The 23,569-nt window shown below is 39.8% G+C and overlaps 1 protein-coding gene across 8 annotated transcripts in view; it reads left to right on the forward strand.

Annotated features, from left to right (window-relative positions):
• The window catches only part of KANSL1 (KAT8 regulatory NSL complex subunit 1), a 189,756-nt gene that overhangs the window by 156,316 nt on the left and 9,871 nt on the right, over positions 1 to 23,569 (forward strand). For 6 of the 8 annotated variants that reach the window (XM_081969743.1, XM_081969742.1, XM_081969741.1 and 3 more), the window contains 9 exons: positions 5,176 to 5,273; positions 5,974 to 6,169; positions 9,132 to 9,288; positions 11,965 to 12,150; positions 15,438 to 15,599; positions 15,929 to 16,083; positions 19,533 to 19,577; positions 20,568 to 20,689; positions 22,904 to 22,961. In XM_081969743.1, coding sequence (XP_081825869.1) covers positions 5,176 to 5,273; positions 5,974 to 6,169; positions 9,132 to 9,288; positions 11,965 to 12,150; positions 15,438 to 15,599; positions 15,929 to 16,083; positions 19,533 to 19,577; positions 20,568 to 20,689; positions 22,904 to 22,961 — 1,179 coding nt within the window. The remainder of the gene's footprint in view (positions 1 to 5,175; positions 5,274 to 5,973; positions 6,170 to 9,131; positions 9,289 to 11,964; positions 12,151 to 15,437; positions 15,600 to 15,928; positions 16,084 to 19,532; positions 19,578 to 20,567; positions 20,690 to 22,903; positions 22,962 to 23,569) is intronic. The other 2 variants (XM_081969747.1, XM_081969748.1) reach the window with 2 other exon arrangements.

The raw sequence follows: 23,569 nt of genomic DNA on the forward strand, positions 1-23,569 counted from the left end.
TTTCTGTCCTGCAGATGCTTCCGGAAATCACCTGCTTACCATATTTTTCGGAGTATCAGATGTACCGGAGTATAAGACGCATCAAGGTTTTGAAGAAGGATTTTTTTTTAAAAAAAGTAGGTAGGTAGATAGAAGGATAGACAGGGAGAGAAAGAGAGAGAAATATAGTAGGTAGGTAGGGAGAGAGAGAGAGAGTAGTTAGGTAGGTAGATATATAAAGGGATAGAGAGAGAGAAATAGAGAGAGAGTGTGTATGTGTGTGTAAGTAGAGGGATAGAGAGAGAAATAGAAAGAGTTAGAGCGAAATACAGTAGATAGGTAGGGAGAGAGAGAGTAGATAGGTTGGTAGGTAGAGAAATAGAGAGAGAAATACAGTAGATAGGGAGGGAGGGAGTTAGGTAGGTAGGTAGGTAGGTAGGTAGGTAGGTAGATGATAGATAGATAGATAGATAGATAGATAGATGATAGATAGATAGATAGATAGATGATGATAGATAGATAGATAGATAGATAGATAGATAGATAGATAGATAGATTGATTAAGGGTATAGAGAGAAATACAGTAGGGAGGAAGAGGGAGAGTGTGTGTAGGTAGGTAGGGAGAGGGAGAGAGAGGGAGAGAGAAATAAAGTACGTAGGGAGAGGGAGAGTGTGTGTAGGTAGGTATGGAGATAGAGGGATAGATAGAGAGAAATAGAGAGAGATAGAGAAATACAGTAGGTAGGTAGGGAGTGTGTGTGTGTGTGTGTAGGTAGGTAGGGAGAAAGATAGATAGAAATAGAGAAATACAGTAGATAGGTAGGTGTTTCTGCTGGCACAGCACTTGATCAATGTAATTCTTATCAATCAGTTAAAGAGCTTTCCAAAGGGGGGGTGGAGTTTTTTCACTCTGCAAACCTCCCCAAAACAGCCTGTTTTTCACAAAAATGGGCCCGTTTTTTTTTTCAATAAAAAGAGGCATGAATAGCCTTGGGGAATCTTGCAGAGTGCTCCCGGGGGTGGGCCCCCCCAAAACGAGCAAAAATGGGCTGTTTTTTGTCAAAATAATTGCATGCATAGCCTTATGGAAGTTTATAGAGTGCTGCTGAGGGCTGGGGGGGGCAAAAACGGCCCCTTTTTTGCTCATTTATGCCCTCCCCAGCCCCCAGGAGCTCTTTGAAAGCCTCCATAAGGGTATGCACGGCCATTTTGGTGAAAGGATAGGGCTTGGGGAGGCAAAAATGCAGTATTTGTATTCTCTGGACTGAAATATCAATATTTTTAGGTTCTGGCATCTAGGGTTTACTGATAGATGACTAGGAACTAGATGCCTTTCTAGCCATGAGTTGGTATCTCAGCTTAGGAAGTTAATACAGTAGAAGTTATTCTTCGGGGATTTTTAAAGGAATGCCTATATTTGCTTTGCATACAAAAGGTCTCAAGTTCAGTCATGGTTACTTTGGTAGCAGACATTTACTTGAAAGGGTGAACAGTAAATAAATATTAACATACCGTCTGAGTAAAATAAGCAAGTAAGTGTCATATAAAGATAATCCACACTAGCCTAGTTGGTTTGATTCTGTAAAGCTTTACAATTGCTTGCCCAAAAATGATTGCTCAGGTGGTATAATAATGTCTGTCAGTTGCTTCTGATTTAGGCAGGTTTCATGATGGCAGTCATGTAAAATTGTGTTCACAAATGTCTTTCATAGGAAAGCAGGAAAGCTACTTTCAGATAAGAGTTTCCTTAGTCTTAACTGGGCATGTCACTTGGATGTGGACAAAACACCTTTTGCTCTAAGACCTTTTGTTTAGCGCAGACTAGGCTTCTTAATCAAACACTGCCACTTTTCATTTTTTTAATTCCTTAAGAGAGCTTTATCTTTTGTGGCAATATTTCCAGCAGTGAACCAAATTATGGGGCCAAAGGTGGAAGGGTTGAGAGGGAAGACACAAAATTAAAGGTTCTAAACTAAATATGAAAATCAGATTAATTTGAAGAATAAATACTTCAGATACTAAATATACACAAGAAATACTATAAACTTGTATTTGGTAGGAGAGATGGATATAATCTATATCCGATAGATGTAGTGGGTGTTTTGTACACCTCTGTGTTACATACTTTATGAATCATATAGTAGATATCTATATTAAAAATCTCTTGAGACATTAATTTTTATATTCCAGGGTATAAAGGAAAAAGACTTGTCTACAGTTCATCAAAACTGCTCAGAGGGCAGGACAACTATGCTTAAAATTATGTCTCTCCATCCCTTTTACCTTTAATTCTGTGTCTTTCTCCCTCGTCCCTTTTACCTTTGGCCACATAATTTGATTTACCACTGGCAATATTGCTGCAAAAGATAAAGCTCTTTCAAAGAATTCAAAATTCTTACTTGCTTTTGCAAAGCTTCTAATAGTATTGCCCCCGTACAACATTATACTGTGTAGGAAATAACGGCAGATTCAGTTCATAGAAAATAAGTTGGTAGATTGCATATGGTTGTTTTTCTGCTCCTGGGAATAAGTTTTTTCTCATCTTAGTGTGTTCTGGATTTGTTTTTGTTAAAACTTTTAAGCTTTCAGTTGCTTGAAATGCCCTCCATTGATTTTTATACACACACACACACACAATCAATCAATCAATCAATCAATCAATCAATATTGGTTTATCACCACGATGGCGAATCTATGGCAGACCCGTATTTGCTGGCACGCCAGCTGTCAGCTCCTGCATTCATGTGCGCGCATACCAGCTGATTTTTCACCCTTCGGATGGGCCGGGGGAGGCCTTTTTTGCCCTCCCCAGGCTTCAGGAAAGCCTCCGGAGGCTGAGGAGGGTGAAAAACGGCCCCAACAGGCCAACTGGAAGTTCGGGAATACAATTTTGGCAGCCTGTAAGAAAAAGGTTCGCCATCACTGGTTTATCAGGTTGTAACATTTATTCTAGGGGAGACATGATAGCATTGTTCCAATATCTCAGGGGTTGCCACAAAGAAGAGGGAGTCAAACTATTCTCCAAGGCACCTGAGGGTAGAACAAGAAGCAATGGGTGGAAACTAATCAAGGAGAGAAGCAACTTAGAACTGAGGAGAAATTTCCTGACAGAACAATTAATCAGTGGAACAGCTTGCCTCCAGAAGTTGTGAATGCCCCAACACTGGAAGTCTTTAAGAAGATGTTGGACAGCCATTTGTCTGAAACTATATAGGGTTTCGTGCCTAGGCAGGGGGTTGGACTAGAAGACCTCCAAGGTCCCTTCCAACTCTGCTAATGTATTGCATTCATACAATAAAGCAAACTGTAATGGGTGCTTGTGATAAATGTATTCATCTTTAAAGTCTCACTAAATTGTTTGTTACGTGCAAAACCTAATCTGTTTGCTCTTTTTCTTGGTCCAATTAAATTCTCCCCTTTAAAAAATGCTTTTGGGGGAGGACTAAAAGTCTCTTTTAGAACCCCGTCTTCTCTCAGTATATTCATTATGATTCTTAAAATGTTTTTATCACATCCTTCCGTGTTTCCCCGAAAATACAACATGTCCTGAAACTAAAGTCTTGCCACATTTTGTGGGTGGGCAAAAATATAAGCCCCCCCCCCCGATAATAAGCCCCCTGGACAACCCCCTCCTCCGGCCAGGCAGAACACCGCTCACCGACCTAGCAGTATCCCGAAGGCACCAAGCCGCGGGAGCCGGGGGGGGGGGGCGGAAGAAAGGCACTCATGTTGCTTGGCATCTTCGGGATACCGCTAGGCTGAGGAGTGGCATTCTGCCTGGCTGGACGGGGGAGTTGCCGGGCGGCTGCTCCCTTGCGAGCGGGCTCCCAAAGAGCCGGGCACAGCCTCGGGTGAAGCTCTATACCCCCTGCTCTATGGTTATGGGCAGGCTGCCGGAAGACTTTGTCCGGCAGCCTGTCCATAACCATAAAAAACACTCCTAGAGCGGCCGCTGCTGGAAGAATTGGAAGCCAGAGAAGAAATTTTGCTCAGAGTTCAGCGGCAGCTGCAAGGACAGGGCATGGTGAGGCTGGGAGGAATGCAAGTTGGGGGCAGAGCAGGTGCTCGCGTAACCCCCCTCCAGCCGGGCAGAGCTCCATGCACTGACCTAGGGGGTATCCCAAATGTGCCAAGCCGCGGCAGCTGGGGGTCGGGCAGAGCGCCACGTGGCTTGGCACCTTAGGGATACTCTCTAGGTCAGTGAATGATGCTCTGCCCGGCTGGAGAGGGGGTTTGCCGGGTGGCTGCTTGTGAGCATGGTCACCTCATGGCTGATTTGCCTCTGAGGCTGTGCCCTGCTGTTCGGGAGCCCGCTCGCAAGGGAGCAGCCGTCTGGCAACCCCAAAACAATAAGCCTTCCCTCTCTAATAAGCCCAAGGCCATATTTCGTGGGTCAAAAAAATATAAGACCCTGTCGTATTTTCGGGGAAACACGGTTGTAATACTAACTCAAAGTTAAAGATAAGCTACAACGTTATGAATCATAAATGTGTAAACCAGTGCTGTATTTCAAATAGCCTTTCTAGTATAATTGACAATTTTATTGGGCCCTTCTCAAACATTCTTCACAGATATAAGAACTAGAAACTTGGTTTTAGGATTAATTATGAAAGGCTAAATTTTCAGTGGTGTAAATTTAAACAGGACAGTAACAGTAAAAGAATATAGCATCTCTACATCAAGTTCAGTAAATTATTTTGAAAATGTACAAAGTATGTTGCATTGTCTAGTATTCCTGTGTGCACCAGTCTATACATTTGAAAGCTTACCATAGACAGGAGTCCTCACCAGTGGAAACTGACTTCCATATGAAAATGATGGATAACTGAATTTTAAAAGGAGATGTGCTTGCCCATCATTATTTCTAGGTTGAAAAGCTGTTTTAAAGTAGATGATCAGAAGAGCATCTGTGAAAATGCTGTTCCTTTAATTGTCTCCCGAGTTAATGGATCTTTGAAATCATCTCTCTATGTTCCAGCCTATTGTACTGTTCGTTGCTGAGTTACAGCTATCGTACAGTTTGTATTATGAAATACTCTTGGTTCCCAAATGCTGCTGGTGATTTTAGAGTTTGTCATTTTAAAGAAAAAGAAGCTATTGATCAGAGAGTTATATAATTTAACAAGTTTTTTTTTCTTTCCCCCCTGCTTCTTTTCCTTCCTATTTCTTGTATTGGTACATGTGCATATATCCCAGTCATCAGAGAACCTTGGTATATCCATTAGTAATACCCAAGAATCTCTAACTGCCAAAACCTGTGGAGTGCCGAGACCAGTCAACGGAGTCATTAACACGTAAGGTTCTTATTAAACATCTTCTTAAGAAAATATAACCTCTAGAAATGTACTTCTGAATGGCAACCCTTGAAGGTACTTAGGCTTATAAGTGTATATAAATCAAACCAACTCTGTTCAGCATGTCACTTGTATATTTACTAGAAGTCTTAAAAATAAATAATTTGAAAAAAAATGTAGAAACTTCTGAGCAGAAGTAAGTCAAAGAACCTTTCCCAACCTGATGTTCTCTAGCTGTAGTAGACTATAACTCCCAGCAAGCTGGCTCAGGAAGCTGTAGACCAGCTAATCTAGAGAACCCATTGGATTGAGAAAGTAAAAAGTGATGGAAAGTTAACTGGAAAGCTGGAGCAGGCATTGTGTACAGAAGAATGAGATAGGATAATAATGAAAAAGTGTGGATGAAAAATGTAAGCCAGGAAGAAGTGAGAGACACTAAGGACAAAGGAAAAACAGTAGCTGACATTTTCAAATAATGAAAAGCTAGGGAGCTGCTGACAGATGTTTATTGCAATATAACCTAACCTGGTATCAAAGAAGAATTTTGGGGGTACTGGCCTTAATTTTGAATCTTTTATTATATGCATGTATAGTTTGCTTGGACAAATGGGCTGCCAATTTTAGGAAGTGAAAATCTGCCCCCTATTAATAATAGAGAAGTAGAAATGCCTAATGTGCTCCTATTTCCATTGTTGGATAGTCTGCAGCCAGGCTTGACAGAGCATACTCAGGGAGATGGCTCAGATGCTGAGGAGCTGTTGCGGAAAAAGCAGAGATTAAATATGATGTCTTCAATTCCTGATGGAACCTGTGTGGCAGCCCGCACTCGCCCTCTACTAAGCTGCAAGAAACGGAGGCTTATTCGACCCAACAACCTGATTCCACTGTGCAAAAAGGTTTGTAAATGAATAAGATAAGGTAATAAATAAATGGAGGAGAAATCTTGCACCTATATGAGATAACTAACAAATTGTTGGTTTTACAAATTGTTCTTTTGCCCCATAGCATTATAAAATCTGCTTAGAGTCTGATATTCAAATAAAGTGCATTTATTGATTTTTACGTCAGTGTAACTTTTTCTCCATGTTAAATGAGTTTGGCATTGAGTAGGAAAGACTTGAGAAAGCTACATTTTAAATCTTTGGAGAAAGCTATATTTTAAACCTTGATTATTTGGCTGTAGAAGTAGGCAAAGGAAGGTGGTTTTTATTTCTCCTTCCACTATGCATACTGTTTTGGGAGGAAAGATTCACATTCTTAAACACTCTTTCAGTTTCAGTTTAGTTTCGTTTTAGATTTTTTAGTTTAAAAATGTTTAAATGGCTACAATTTTCAGTATGCTGAATTCAGAATCAGTTCTAAATGTTCTGTTTGAGTTCATTTGCAGGATAGAATTATAATTACATTTCTGTTGTTTTTTTTATATATATATATATATAATCATTCTAAGCTACAGCTGTGTGAAAAAGTCCTGCACACTTTCAGTTTTAAGCTGTATTTACATGTTTAATCAATTTTTCACTCATAGAAACCACGCAGAATTAGTACTTTGATAAAAATTTCTGTAGTCGGATTGAGAAGCATAATTTTTATTAATATAACCAAAGTTAAGTTTTTAAGGTTTTGAGTGAGTTTATGTGCTAAAACAGACACAACTTGAATTTTCAAGAATGTTAAGATTGAAAGTAGCCAATCAGCAGCGAGCTTTGGCCGACCAATCAAAATGCACAGAGGCTAAATTTATGAGCTAATCAATGTTGTCATACTCTCTGACTATAAATAGGCATGAAAAGCATCGAGAAATGTAATTTAGCTCTGGCTGCAGACAAGGATGAAGGCCTTTGCTTTCACCAGTACTGAGCAGCGGCATCGCATCATTGTGCTTCATGAAGAGAGTGACAGGCTCTGCTCCGGAAGACCAAGGGAGTGGACAAAACGACAAGATCAGGCTCTGCAACGCATTTCGATGGCTGACAGGAAGCTCACCTCACCTCGGACTACAAGAATTTGAGGTGAAACGTGATGTAAAAGTGTGCACAAGCACAGTGCGTCGCAGACTGCTTGCCAGAGGGCTCAAAGGGTTCGAAGTAAACCTTTGCTCACAGACGCTCACCACTCTCGTCAACATGCGTGAGCAAAAGAAGTATGCCAAGTGGACCAACGAACAGTGATGAGAGCAATTTCTACTTGACTGGGAATCAGTGCAATAAGTATGTCAGAAGATTTCCAGTTGAAGAATTTAGACTGTACTACCTAAATCTATCTGTGAAGCATTCATTGCACGTGATGATCTGGGCTGTATCCCTGCTTCTGGTATTGGTCGGATACAAATCGTGCAGGGAATCCTCAATATGTTGAAGTCCTGGAAAAGATCATGCTTCCTTCAGCTCAGCAACTTGTAGGGAAGGACTCTTACTTCCAGAATGACAACGTTCCTTGTCATCAAGCCAAGTCCATCCAACAGTGGATGAAGAAGCATGGTGTTCTGACTCCTGGATTGGCCAGCTCAGAACCCGGATTTGAACCCAATTGAGAACTTGTGGGCCAAGATTGGTTACGAAATAAGCAAGAATCAGGAGCTGATTGAATGCATTTATTGCAGCCTTGCACCACATTGTCAGCAAAGATCACGTGCAAAGGCTATGTCAAAGCGATGCCACCTGGTGATAAGCAATAAGGGCTGGCCAATTTCATATTAGTAATCTTTGGTTACCTAAACAGTTCTTTTCAGGGCCATAAACAATAAAAATGTTAACAAAACACTATCATCGGCCTTAGTAATTGCAACACGTATGCCACTGGGTATGCATCAGTTAATCTATTTTCATACTCATTGTAAGCATGCAAGAAAATTCACAATCCCCATCCAAACTGCAAAAAACTTATGCTTTTCACTTAAAAATCACATATTTATTTAAATATAACAGTATTTGCATAGCAGTTAACATAAAATATCATAAAATCAATGGCCTATCCAAAAAAACATTGTAAACCATAAACCGTGCAGGACTTTTTCACACAGTTGTACATCAGTATTGAAGATAAAAGTGTTACAGTGCTCATTCTCTGATGCAGAAAAAAGGCACGTTTTTTCCTAAGAACAAAACATTTACCTATCTTACTTATTATGGATATTGAAGAAAGCTTGTTTGCTTGTTTTTTGTTTGTTTTAATTGGAACATTAGTAGGATGAAATACCAATGTTGATAATTACGTTTCGGTAGGCACTTTGGAATTTGTGAATAGTAAATATTCAGTTATTAGATATAAATAGTAGTTTTCTAGTTCTAGACAAATTCTGTAATAAAAGAGGCAACTGCAAAAGCTGAAGTACGAATAGTTTGCCCAAACAGCAGAGAAAGCTCAACCTCCATTCTTTATACCTGTAGTTGACCTTCTTAGGCAAATTCACAGAGTTAGTCTCTCACTCATCCATCCTGTTCCTTTTCCACTCCTATCAGATGATCTTGAAGGCTTATTAAATGCTTTGTATAGTTCACTATGTACAATAACCCAAATCATATACTTCCTCTTTCTACCGCATTGATTCTACAATGAAATCAATTTCAAATTTCGTTGAATAATTTCACTAATCCTTTCCTGACTACCCAGAGCCATCCTGAGGTTTCCTTCCTTACTAAGCAGTGGCAATTAAGCATGTTTTTCCCTTTATGTTTTGGGCAGCCAAGAGCACTTCAAAACCATTGGTCTCGGACCACCCCTGATAGCCCATGTCATGAAACTTGAAAATAGGGAATGGTTGAAGACCAGGTGCTCAGTTTGAAACAAACTGCAAGTTGATGCCTTCTTCTAGATTGATGGATTCTAGCCCTTTTCCCTATCTCATCCTATGTCTAGGTTTATCGTAAGCCGCAGCGGTGTGATGTGAACTCTTTGTGTGTTCTCTGTGGCTCTCGAAGCTCAATGCCTTCAGAAATCCAGTATGAATCCCCTTTGATGGAGCGTCTCTCACAGTTGGATTCCTGCATCCACCCTGTACTTTCATTCCCAGATGGTAAGAATGACCCCATTAGCAGATGTGAGTAATAAAAAGCTAAACAAAAGTCAGCTCCTCATTCCAAGCTAGCTCGGAAGCCTTATCTAGGCAACAGTAAGATCTCTACTTTTAGCCTGTCTTAGATAGGATGCTGGCTTTAGGATGATCCTTTGGAAGCAGAAACCAATCTTTTTTCTTTTTTCTTAGACTGTAGAGAGAGGTAGGCAGCCACAGGGGGATAATAGAGGCTGAATGATTTTGGATAAGAAAGGTTCTGGAAAGGCATTTACTTTGGCTTTCCTAAGTTATTGAGCTACTTTGGCACTAATGTTAGGCATCCCTGACCTAATTATCTAAAGGCTGCCTGACATGCACTGCTAGAGACTAGTAGACAGAATTTAAACAACAATTGGGCATCTTTCCCCCCCTTCCTTTTCCCTGCCCTCATCCTGCTTCTCTCTTCCATATGTGAGGTTGTTAATGAATGTTCTGCCCTCGTCTGAATGATTTGATATGTGACTGGAAATTTCCAGATGACGTAATAACGTCATAACAACCTTGGTGAAAAGGATGTTAATCAGGTCTTTAAAACAGCTAAGATAGCGCCATCTGGGGTTCTTGAGAGAAAGCTGCTGCTCTGAAGCATTTGGTCAGGGGGGGAAAAGGCTGTCTTGGCAGGTCACGATGCTGTTTTGGCGCAGTCAGATGTTGGCTTAGCAGTAAGACGGAGAAAAAGTAAACTGAATAATCAATTGGATGGTGTGGTCAGATGGAAAAATTGCTCGTGTTTCTTCAACAATGCACTTCTCTCTTCGGTATACATGCACACAGGTAGCATTACTTTACCACTACAATGCAGCCTTCTTCACTTATATACATTTTCATGGTTTCCATCATTTGTATTATATTAGAAGTTGCCAGAGTAAAGGCAGGAGATTTGCTTGGCAGACTGATATGAATTTTTCTGCTGAATGTGTTTTACTTTTCAGCTTGTTAGCCTGTTATCCAGGCTGTTTTTTAATTAATATCTGAATTCATCTTCTTTCATCAGCTGTTTCTCAGTATCCAATGACCTTTCCTATCTTAAGCCCTTCTCCTAATTTTATTTACTTGTCTGTTGCCCATTTATGGGATATTCTGGGCAGGTAACTTATTTTCCAAACCCAAGAGGTGCAACTATTTCTATACTGTGACTGTCCTTGGTAGGCAGTGGTAGGGCAAAAAATTAAAATGGATTATTTACTTTTGCAATAAGAAAGCATTAAACATAATTACTGCTTAGGCATATACTATGGAATTTTCACCAGACCACTGTTTGCTAATCTGCAAGAAATGCTCAGAATGCTTTTGTTTGGGGGTTATCTGTTGATAGGATGTGGTCCTGCATCCTTCAGTTGTGTATATGCTCTAAACAAAGGTACACATTTTGCTTTTAACTAGGTATTTTCATGCTTTCTTTTCCTTGTACCACACATTTTCTAGTACCTTGCCTTTCAAGTTGCCTGCACTTCCATCAGTCACATTTCTCCAGATCATAGGTGATGTTTATGGTTTCTGTCCCTGTTCATAATCAGTCCATTTCACCTACAGAAAATTACCAAACAAAAAGGAAAGTGCTAATGAAAAATTAATTGGAAGTATGTTCAGGTTGCTACTGGATAGAGTAGGACTATGTGTGTATTGGGTGAAAATAAATATCTTGGTTTGGATAGATGAATCAATGTTGTAATTGAGAAGTGATCAAATTCTCCAAGTAAGTGGAAATGCGCTTTTAACTCCTTATTTCCTCAGAGATGTCAATTCATCTTCAAATTTTTACCGTAGGGCAAATTTGCTATTATTTATATTATTTAGTAACATCCTAATTTTAATTTAAGGGGCACTTAATGTTTATTTATTTTAAGAAACAAATCTTATTTTTGATCTTAACAAAATATTTTAATTGCTCTCAAGTAAAATGCAACTTGGGATAGAAATCTAGCAATCTAGAAATCTTTTAAATTTTGTCCATAGAAAGCAGTTTTATTTGGAGAGCTGGAATAGCTGCTTTTGCTGCTGCTGTTAGGTCTCTACAAACAAAACTGTTGTGTCCTAACTGGAGGCGAGAGCAGGCTCAAAGAGGATTGTTTTTTTCTTTCTCTACAGATAATCCTTGACTTACAACAATTCATTTAGTGACCTTTCAAAGTTACAGTAGCACTGAAAAAGGGACATATGGCTTTTTTTTAAGTTGCGACCTTTGTACCATCCACTTGATCATGTGACCAAAATTCAGATGCTTGGCAACTGCTTCATATTTATGACCATTGCTGTGTCCCAGGGTCATCTGATCACCTTTTGCAACCTTTTGACAAGCAAAATCAATGGGGAAGCCAGATTCACTTAATAACCATGTTGCTAAGTTATTAACTGCAGTTATTCACTTAACAACTATGGCAAGAAAGGTTGTAAAACGGAGCAAAATTCACTTAGCAAATGTCTCAACAACAGAAATTTTGGGCTCAATTGTAGTCGTAAGTCAAGGACTATCTCTATTTATTTTCTACTCTTTCAGTCCCTAATGGGAAATCCCTTTAAGCATCCCTTTGAACTTTGCTTTGCATTTACAACAGGTCATCTTCATTTTGAATAACGTCTGATAAATGCCTTCTTTTGGTCTTGTGTTTGTGAATGTGCGTATTCATTTTTCTGCAGATGTACAAGTAAGCTTACACCTTCAGGGCATGTTGAAATCCCACTTGCAGTACAAGTCCTGTGAGAAAACCAAACCTCCCAAAAAGTTCATGTTGAAGCACCGATCCATCGTGCCTCCCAGCAGTCTGTCTGACTCAATGCGGAAAGACCGTCACAAGCTGGTTAATACCTTTTTAGCAGCAGCCAGTAAGTGCCTTCATTGATTTTAGTCTTGAATTGGCAGGAATTAACCATTTGGTCCTGCAGAGTCATCTATGTGTATGGCTTAAAGTGAACCAGATTCCAGTTTGAAATGTGATTAATGCTGGTGCCCAGCCTGGAAAAGGAAATAATAAATAAGAGACTGCCTGTGAGAATACATTTAGTATTTGGGCCTCCCATAATAATAGTACACAAACTCTGGCTTTAGGCAGAGCTTCCAGGATTATAGGCCACTTAGAGGCTCAGCTCTACTTTCTCCCTTTGGAGGTATAATTTCTGACAGTAGGCCCTCTTTTAGTAGTAATTTAATTTAGCTTTTAAGGGGGGGAAAAGAGGGTTAGTTACAAAGAAGTTTGTATTTAAACCTGTAAAAATTCATTTGTGGAAATAATATTGTTTTATTTTTTATATATATAAAGTGTTTTCATTTTCATAACATATAACCTGTTGTGGCCCAGCAGTGGCCAGCTGAGTTGTTGGTGGACTCTGACAACTCAGACCATTATGGGACTGCTCTGGAGGATGAGGAAGACTCTGGAGGGTGTTTGGAGTCAGAGCAAGAACTAGAGAGGTCTGTTGGCCACCAGGTGGCATCTGAGTCAGGGAGCAGTGAGGAGGAACAGAGGGAGGTTGTCCCTGATGTGCGTTTACGTAGAGCTGAGAAGAGAAAGGAACAGCTGTGGAGAAGACGTCATAGAAGGAAGCAAGGACACCTGGCTAATGGTGTGGCCCCTCCCAAAGAGTTTATAGGTGGAGCGACGGGAGGGGAATCTTTGCAGGAAACAACAGTCCATTATACGAGCCGTTGAGAAAGCATTCTGTAAGTTTAATCTTGGGTTCTTGAAGATAACTTTCTAGGCTCCTAGCCAAGGGGTGGCTTTATCTATGTAATTAGTCATGGCAGAAAAAACAAGTCTGTGTCTGCATATCATTGGAATCACGGGACAGAACAATAACCACATGTATACTACTACATAGCCAACATTGTATTGTATTATTAAATGTTTAAATCAATTCATCTTACCATCAACTCCCAAAACAATAATTGGCTCTTCTGCTCTCCATACACCATATTTGTCACTTTCCTCTCCCTCTCTCCTCCCCCTCCCTACCTCCTTTCCTCCCCTTGTCACCTCTTCTCTACTTCGCCTTTCTCTCTCCTTCTCCTCTCTCCCTTTTCCACCCCTCCTTTCTCTCCTCCTCTCCCCCCTCCCTCTCTCCTCTCCCTTTCTTCTTCCCTTACCTCTCTCCTCTACTTCATACTCTTCATCTCATTTACTTGGTGTATTTCAGCTTCTGAGCCAGCTCCATTAAGGAGATCATGCTTTTTTCTTTATCTTTCTCCCTTGTTGCATTCCAGTTAACATCAATTGGAGTTGCTTAAGATATGTTAGTGAAAAGATACTTGGACGAAGCAAATCTTCATGCTCCTAGACTCCTTTAAAAACACAATCTTTTCAAGTCCAAAACCAAATTTAGAGTTTGTGTTTAAGTGGGTTTGTCACTTCTCTTCTTTCTCCTTTCAGTCCAAATTATTTCAAGCAAATGGCTCTCTTTGGGGCTAGTGATTCAACCCTCCATTTTCCCCCTTCTTTCTTTTCGCAAAAATTCCGATCTGTCCATCAATATTATTTATGCTCTCAAGGTTCTTTGCCTTTTCCAAATTCTGATTTATAACTGTGGGTTAATAGATCTTACTGGGCTTTCATCTCGCCTCTGCACACTCCTGTTCAGCTGCTTTGGTCTGGAGCCAGCTTTTTGTGCAGCCATGTTGCCATGCTGCTGCTCCGGCTCCGATTCAGAGGGCAAATCTTTGACCTACGAGGGACCTGTTGCACTCCCTCTGGGTCTGATGAGACGCTGTCCCTTCTACACACACACACAAACACACACACACACACACACACACACACACACACGGGTTCTGATCGAAAAACAGATCGCGGAGACACTTTGTCAGACAGGTTTCATGTGAGATTCTTCAGAGCTCACATCCCCCACATCTGTCCAGCTGGAGAACTTCAGGTCAACTCCTTGTGCAAATAATAATTAAGCAGTGAAGAAAACAAAATAGGCAAGAACCCATGGTCCACCAATGCTTATTGAAATGAAACTTAGGCTCTTGTTTCCATTCGGATTTTTGCAGTGTCTATGTGAGTTAATGATAAGGAGGACAACTTCATATTAGTTGAAAATAAAAATTTAGTGTGAATAACTTAAGGAATTAAACATGTAACTCTTTTTGAAGAATTATGTTGCATAGAGAGGAATAATAAAAGTAATGTTTAATATTAAAGAGATAAGGGTGTCCCTTATTCTGAGCCAGGTCATTGCTCCATCTTGCCTAGAGCTTTGTGTATTCTGCTTGAAAAACACTACTTCTGTTTGACAACTATTTTTATCTGGAGATGCCAAAGATTGACCTATGACTCTGAGCATACAAAGCATGAGTTTAGCTATTGAGCTTACCAACCTCCCCTCACTTTCCCTTTCCTTACAAAATAGAAGCAGATTAAGTTTCTGAAATACGATGTTCTAAACTCTTTGACCAGGAAACACTTTTCAAGGAATTTTGAAATTGTGTTGGCGCATGAGGGAACTGATTATTTAGTGTTGGCTACTGTTATGAGAAAACCATAATGAGCATATGTAGAACACGGTCATTCTTGAATGTTTCATGGTTATGGTATGTGTTGTTCTGGAACTGAAAACAATTAAACATGGATTGTGTGTTCCTAAATAAGCAAGAGAAAATATATTTGCGTGCGGGCACATATGTTTATTCCTACTTTTTGAATGGTTTGCGTGCTTCGATCATCATGAACACTGTATAGTATATAATTGATGAACTGCAAAGGTAGGTTTAATACGTAAAATAAGTTTTGCTGCTCTTGATTTTTGAGATTGTTTTTCAGTGGTCAAGTAGCACCATCTGTAATTGCCTCTTGGCTCTCTTTACAGAATATATTTCACACAAACATGTGGGCCAGAATGGAAGCCAGCATGTTAGAAGCCTTGGCAGGGCTGGGTGCAGCTCAAAGGTTCTGTGCTATAGTAGGCCGTGCAAACAGGATGAATGGATGGATGGTTGGATTTTTACCGCAACCGCTAAATTAATAGGGTTGTCACCCAAGGGCAGATGCTGCCAGTGATTCTTTATGTTGTTCTGGCTTGTATGGCTCCCGGCTCTTGTCTAGGCTGGGTCCTGAAAGGCAGGAAAGATAGGTGAAAGCAGGGCATTTTCATGGCTCTCTTTCTGTTCCACTCCTCAGCTTGCTCACATCACAAAATCGAGCCAGACAAGGCATACAGGCAGCCCTTAAACGATGTGAGGGCTGCTCCCAAGGCCGAGAGAGCGCCAGAGCGCTCACTTATCCTGACGGCAGTTCATGAAAGAAAGCGATTGCGGGACAGCTCCTCCGAGAGAAGTGAAGGTAGGCTGGCCCCAGCCAGGTCTGTTTGGGGGGAGCTTGGGCTCTGCTTTCTGCTCCCCATCTCCCTTTCGAGATGGGTTGCTGTCTGTTTCTGGGAATTAAAGGGGCAGTGGTGTTACTTGCCATGGATTCTCTCTTGTGTGCTTTAACAACTTCCTCCTCTAGAGAAACAGTCCAGCCAAAGGAAGCTTCTCTTGCTTATGTGTGCTCTGGTTCTTCTGTGTCAATTGTTTGATGCCTGTTTTGGTGTAATGCTCATGGGTGTAATACAGGCATTGTTTTCACTCAAATGTTCTCTACCTTATTCCTTCTCTTCCTTCCTTGCATAGTGTTGAAGCATCATGCAGAGATTGGAGGGCCAAGTTACTTGTCGAGTGCTATGGCCTCCACGGCTCACAGTTCCTTCATGAGGCAATTCTCCACTTCCTCTGAAAACTCCATCCCTCCTGTCACCGCAAGCTCCTTGGGAAGCTCTAGTGCAACTGTAAGTACTTTGGATGGGGATGGGTGGGGGTTACCTGACAGCAGCAACAATTTGATTTCTTCAGTGCTTCAGGATGCAGTGTGCTGCATGACCCAAGTCATTCCATGTCTCAAGGTGCTTGAGAGCTAACCTTGACTTAGAACAAAAATTAGGGCAAGGAGGATTGACTTGAACAGAAGGATATGCATATGTGCTCTTTTGTTTCAATTATAGAGTATGGGATACAAGGGATTGCATCAAAGGTACAACGGAAAAGATGATTTCTAGCTTTCATGCTCATCAATCTCAGTCAGATTGATTTGATCAATCAATCAAATCCAAACAATTGGATTTAGCTATAGCATCTCAAACTGCAGCAGAGGAAGAAAAAAGTGAAGAAAAGCAGGCTTCAAAAGTTGAGGATCAATATATTCTGGGCTTGGGAACAAGGAAGTTGTGAATCCTGGTGGAGAATGGGTGAGAGAGTGTGGATAAGAGGTGGCAGTTAAGAAATGAACTGTATCCTCAGTTTTATGCATGGAAGGGAACTTTATGGCTTTTCAGTTCAGCTGAATTGAAATTGCTAGTTTGTTTTTGATTTTGACCCAGACAATTGGAAAAGACTTTACAAAGAATTAGGGTAAAATTGCTGTACTTCCTCCTCTCTCTATAGCTGCCTCTATCTCCACTTTCAGTCTTCCCATGGTTTGCTTTGCCTTAACTGTATATTGCAACTCTTCGAAACTCAGCCTACATATATGTCCACCTTCCATAACCAACCTGTGCCATCTTTTTCCTTACTTCTCTTTGATTGCACATCACTGTTCCCCTTGTGCATAAACTAACAGCATTAGTTATCTCTCCCTTCCTCTTCTGTATACTTTTAGCTGTTGCGTCATGTTACCCTCTCTGACTTAACTCCTTTCCCACTCTCCCATTGCAGAACATTTCTGCTTGGAAAGTGCATGATTTGGACACAGGCAAAAACTGCACAATCTAATCCAGGCACCACTGCCCAGAACCTTCCATCCTGTATATGGAATAGCCTATACATAGGATGATTGGAATAAAACATTGTGTGCCCAGACTCTAGAAAAACAAAGTAATGGATAGATAATTTTGCTTGAAACATTTCGGCAATTGCTAGTGATAGGTAAGCTTCATTTGGTGGAATTTGGTTTTCCAGACTTGTCAAGCATTTAGAAAATGCTTTTCAGGAGCTTCTTGTAGTTTATTTCCTTGGCATTTGAACACTAACAGCACCCTACAAGTTCACTGTGTTTTGGTTCACTTGTCTCATATTCTTTCCTCTTCCTTCTTTATGCCAAACAAGTTTATTTGCTTGAAATATTTATTTTATTTATTAAATTTATATGCTGCCCATCTTGAATATTTCAAGATGTGTATCAGGTAAAATTGGAATTTTAGTGACATCTCTAGAGGAGATGTTCAAAATAGCATTGTAATTCTTACCTGAATACTTCTTTGGTTTGGACACAATCAGGATAGCTGAATGTCATTTTAGTAGTGCAGGGTAGTAGCTAAATCAGAGATTGAAATCTATATTCAGCTATAAAAGTGCAACTGCCACATTAATTTCCTTTATAGAGTGGTTATTGAAAGGAAAATTTAAGAAAAAGATATAGTATATATTTCCTTAAATTCCTGTACAAAAGCTGGATGTCAATCTAAGAAGCATTCTTTCTGGGCCAAATTTGAGTTGAAGAGTAAATAATATTTCACAAACCATTTGAATGGCAATGGCTAATTCATTTCATTCACCCTGGAAAAGGCCAAATAATATGAGTTAATAATGGCCATAATGGAACATGATTAGTCAACCAGTTCCACTCATAAAAAGGGGGTCCTACAATTAGAAGTAATAGCAAATAAATTAATCTAGTTGAATGTTTTATTTGTTGGGCAGATGAGAGCAGAAAGAAAGAAAATATTCAATAAAAACATTTACATATCTAGAAAATTCCAAATATATTGGAATGTTATGTTGGAAGTTATGGACCAGATTAAATTCTCTGGATGATTTTGGATTGCATCTCCCATCAACCATGCCAGTAGCTATGCTTTTGTTGGTTATAGTGAAATTTCAGTTATTTATTTTTGTGTCTTTCTGCACATACAGCAATCACTACAAAGTCATTACAAAGTGGCAAAAAAATCTTACTAAGTATTGCTAAAACCACTATTAACAATTAGAAAAGGACTGAATTTAGAAGGTGGTTTTGATCCGTTTTCTGAAAGCAGAAAGAATGGGAACAGACTATGGTTCTTCGGGGAGCATGCTCCAAAGCTTGGAAACAAGGCCATCTCTCAGGTATCTAGTAGACAGATGTCAGCAAGTGAAGGTACCTGTAAAAGAGCCTACTGATTTATGATTTAACCAACTGTCCCATCAGATAGTGAGGTCCTAAGCCATTCAGGGCTTTAAAGATGAAAACCAATACCTAAAATTGTGTCTGTAAGACAGTAACAATGGGTTGGGTTTTTCAAAATGGGCAAAGTATGCTTCTAATATTGTCTACCAGTTAGCAACTTAGTTTTTGCATTTTATACCAGTTGAAGCCTTCATACTCAAGAGTAAAACTACATGGAAGACATTGCAGTATAACCAAGAAGTAGTTAATTATTGCTAGATCTAACCTGCTCAGATACATTAGATGTGATTGCCTGACCATATTCCTTACCACTCATGTTGCCTGAAAATCAGGGGCCCTTCCAAATGCTATTCATCCTCTTTTACTGAGAATATAATCCCATCCAGAATGATCAATAGTGTAGGGGGAAAATATCACTCCTGACTACTTCTGCTACAGACCCAGCACAGGACCAATTTGGGAAGAGCTGGTCTAGGGTATAAATATCTAAATGTGTTATATTTTAACTTTAACTTTAAAGTCTAATTCAGACAGAGGAAAATAAGAGGGCCTTTCTTTCCATTTCTTTTTTGGCTTGCGCTACTATGATACTTACGGAATCTCACACATGTAACTTTGGTCTCCGTATCAGTATCTCTATATGAGTTTGCAAGCAAGAACTAAATCACGAATTTGCATCTCTGCCCAGAGTAGCTCCTGTTGATTCAAATTTCATTGAATCTCTCAGGTGCCTAAATAATACTAGGCCCATTTATGCAGGGCAGAGGCCTTGTGCTAGCCAATCAGTGGCAAGATTTGTGCATGTGTAACAATCCTATTTTCCAACATTAATAGCTGAAGTGAGGCTATTGAGTCTCTTTGTCTCCCTGTAGCCGTGCTCTTGACTAATTGTTTGTCTCAATGTGATTAAAGTGCAGTTTTAACAGCAGTAGATGCATGTGCTTGGTTTTTATCCTCTATTCATACTGGGGGGAAAGAAGGACACTGAGACTAGGGTAAATCATAAGCAGTTTTTGTAAACATTTATTGGTAGTATTGTTTGTGGTATATTTCATGTCTGGTTTCCTCTACTTCAAGGTTTCCCAAGTTGGCCACCATTTTAAAAGTTTGAAATGTAATAAGGTTAGTTTCAAATTTCCCCAAGTAAGCTATTTTTTTCTAAATGCCTCTTAGTAGTTATAATATTTCTTCTAAGCTTGTTGACACTAAAAAAAGTTCTAAGTATATTCTGCACCAAGTATTTTAAGCAATAAAGAAGATGGCTTGATTATGAAAGTTGCAATAAAAATGAAGTAATGAATATTTGTGTTAAATAGGTATCATAATTTGGTATAAATTGCTATGTCAACAGAGCCAGAGGCTTGAGAATCTTTTTAAGATAGGGTTTCCCAGCCATAGAAGCTTGAAGATGTGTGGACTTCAATTCTCAGAATTTCCCCACCATATTCTGGGAATTAGAATCCTGGGAGTTGGAAACCACGCATCTTCAAGCTACCAAGTTTGAGAAATATTGCCTTTAGGAATTTGTGTACAACCCTGTTCACTATAAAATAGCTAAAAGGAAAAGTTAGATCTGCCACAATATGGCAACCACTGAGCCAGAGATGATATTGTCAAAAAAAAATCAACGTTCATGAAGAGCTTGGTAGAATCTTAGGCAAAAGCCAGCAGCCACAATCACTTGCTTTAATGTTATATTGGTGGGGTTACATATGCAGAGTATCTATGAGTGTTAGAACTAGCAACATACTGCAGATTTTAGCAATTTTTAGGAAAATGGGCTGTCAGGAAGAAGGTTTTCCAATGAATGAACATACGTTTTACAAACCAGTTGCACTATACAATGGGTAGTGTAGCTTTGCTTTAGTTTCAGTTACAAGGTTGCTTAACTTGGAATTCACATCAGGGTATCTTTGTTTTCCATTAATTGTTGGTTCCCTGGAATATTTAAGCAAATTAGAACTTAAATAAATCAATTTCCATTGTATTTTAATCACTAGACTAAAACACCAGAACATTTGTCTTTTCTTTCTGCTATAGGTTAATTTTGAAATTGTTCCTTCTTCATATCCCTGCCTCATTTTCATTGTTGTTTTCTGCTTTGCTTTGCAGCAACCGCCAAGGAGGAGGAGAGGGGAAAGCTCTTTTGACATTAACAACATTGTCATACCAATGTCTGTTGCTGCCACAACCAGGGTAGAAAAACTTCAGTACAAAGAAATTCTTACACCGAGGTATGTTCGGAGGTTTAGTTAGCATCTTAAACTTCCACAATCTTCCTGTTCATCTAAACCAGTTGAATGATGTAAAATCTCATTTTTTTGAGTCTTCCCTCTGTAGAAAAATACTGGGAACTACTTGATAAATGTTCCACAAGCATTTAGAATCTTGCTTTTTTTCATTCCACAGAACATCTGAGTGAAGCTTGTAGGCGGCTTGTAGGTGGTTTTTAGACTACAGAAAACCTCTCATAGATAAGGATCCACGTGTGAGTGAACCTCTGAGCCCCAAGATATTGCTGATCTATATTTTTCGGATGCTAGCATGCCTAGTGGTAAAAAATACTTCAAACAAGTTAAATAGTATCTAGAAGACTACCATTTCTCCCCCAACTGTCTAGAAGCAGAACAATTCTCTTAAGATCAGGTTAAACCTTTCGTTAAATATGTTCCAGAACAGGTTTATAATCAAATTTGAGAGGGTGAAGGATTTTCTAGGAAAATAAAATGTAGTTACTTACACTGATCTCCTTACAAAATTTGTTTTCCCATCACAGAAGTCATCTTTCTATTGAGAAAGAAGTTTCATGAGGTCTAGTAGCTTGATCTAAAATACTTCATTTATTGTAGATTTTAAGAGTATTATAGATGTAAAGGAAAAATGCTAGGTCTTAGCTGTGGCCTTGATAGAATTTCCTTGTTGCCTGTGGTTTCTCGACTTATGACTGAAATTGAACCTACAATTTTGGCTGTGAGTCATGACAGTTGTAAACTGGGTCACATGACTGTATGCGTGTGTGTGCACTGGTTATAAAGTGTTCACCATAGAAATTAAGCAGAATAAATCCATTTTTTTGCTAAGGGATTTTTTTTCCTGGAAACCAAAAGTAATTAATCTGTTTCCAGCAAAAGCATTATAAATCATAGTCATGTGACTGCAGGGCCATGGTTCTATACTTTTCTAGGAAGAGTCATAGCTCATCATGCTTTTAATTTAAAAGATCCAGTGCGTCAGTCACCAATTTATTATGATCTCTACTGCTTGGTTAGAAATTAGAAGAGGGGGGAAAAATCAGCTGAATTAGAGCAAGGGTGTGATAATCATGGAAAGCGAATGTGAAATATTTCCCACCCCTTCTTCTTTGTGTTTTTTTCCCCATGCTGTCATGGCAACAGTAGTCTCTTTTAGTGTCTCTATAACATTACATAGTGGAGATGAATAGCTATCTATCTCTGGCTCTGTCCCTTAGAACTGTTTCATCATCCTCACCCATGCACTCCACCAGACTTCCATTTGATCCTTGCAAAAGCAACATATGTTTATTGTTATTATTGCACTTAATAGAATATGTTATATAGGAATCAACAGGCATTTTCCCTCAATAATGCTCACATACTCTCCAAATAAAGATTTTTTATAATGGCAAATCTCAGAAGAGATTTTGCAAACAGTGATTGGAATTGCAGCCTAGTACATACAGAGACCTGAAGGCATGAGTTGGTGTGAGCTGGTATGCCCGATTCAGTGGTGGGTTCTGGATCCCGTTGCAACGGGGCCAGGCGTCCACCACGTGCACACGCACAGTGCGTGCATGCGTTCTTACTGCCTGCGACACTCCAGCTGCTTGGCGGAACGTCGCGCAGGCGCCTTACACTCCATGCGCATGCGCGAAAGCCCCAATCGGCTGAAATACAGGTAAGGAGGGCGGGTGGGCCCTACAGAACATCGTACTGGAATGGTACCTGGTGCTCCCAGCAGGCACTGGTACGCCCGCACCGGGGTGTACCGGTCGTATCCCACCACTGGTCTAATTTGAAATTATGCCACTGCAGGTTAAAAGGGCAGATTGAGATATGACTGCTAAGAGCATTTGTGAGATCTCTAAAAAAGATGTTTGAAGCTTATTTGCTTTACCTGGAAAGGGGGAAAGAGTTAGAAAAGTTGTGCTTAAAAATCAAAGGCAATTTTTGTGGTACTGAGGTTTAGAAGGGTCAGATAGTCTGAAATGTGCCATCATAAGAGTCAGGCTCTACTATGGCTCTGAGTTTCCCAAAAGCTCAATCTTCAGCTTAAGTTGAGTTCTTGAGTTGCTTTGATCAGTCAATGAAAATCTCTCCATAAGCTCCATGGAGGAAAAGCTAAATGCAAAAGTAGCTGAATTCCCTTTGCTGTTGGATCCAAGTGGCAACGGGTGTATTTTCCCTACTGACCCTTCTTTTTTGTTGCAGCTGGCGTGTTGTGGATGTTGGTGCTCTGAAGATGAATCCAGATGAAGACAGTGAAGAGGTAATTGTAACGACTTTCCTTGGTTGTCTGTGCTTAATTACCATGCATGGAATTCTGAGCAGATTCTGATGCTATATATTATATTAGCATATATTGACTTCCAAATATATTTGGAAGAAGATGGCAAAACCTGCCCGTTCTAAAATGACGATATGATCAACACATGTTGATTTTTTTCCAAGGAAGAATTATTTTTGAAGCAATCCAGAGCCATTTCTTGGTTTTCTTGAATGGCTGATAAAAACAAATGGCAGTGTCTGCCCACAGAGCATTTTTGGAAGGCAAAATAGAATTACAATTCACAGTGAGTGCTGTTACTACTAAGAAACTAAAATTGGAGTAACTACTGATTCTCTGGGCATAGACCCACCCCCACCCTAGAACCCACTAATTGTGTTGAACTGCCATTCCCAGCCAGTATTACTAACTGTGCCTAGATATCCTAGCTCAGGCTGAGGGAGACTGTCCTGTGAAAGTTCGCTTTTCTTTTGATTGATTGAGAGCTTCTCAATTCCCTCCGGAAGGTTTACACGATATATATTTTTTTAAAGTAAGCAAAGAGAGAGAGATATACAGTCACACATTATAAATATTACACAACTGTTTGA

Source organism: Natrix helvetica, assembly GCF_964273705.1.
Source record: "Natrix helvetica genome assembly, chromosome: Z".
Lineage (NCBI taxonomy): Eukaryota > Metazoa > Chordata > Lepidosauria > Squamata > Natricidae > Natrix > Natrix helvetica.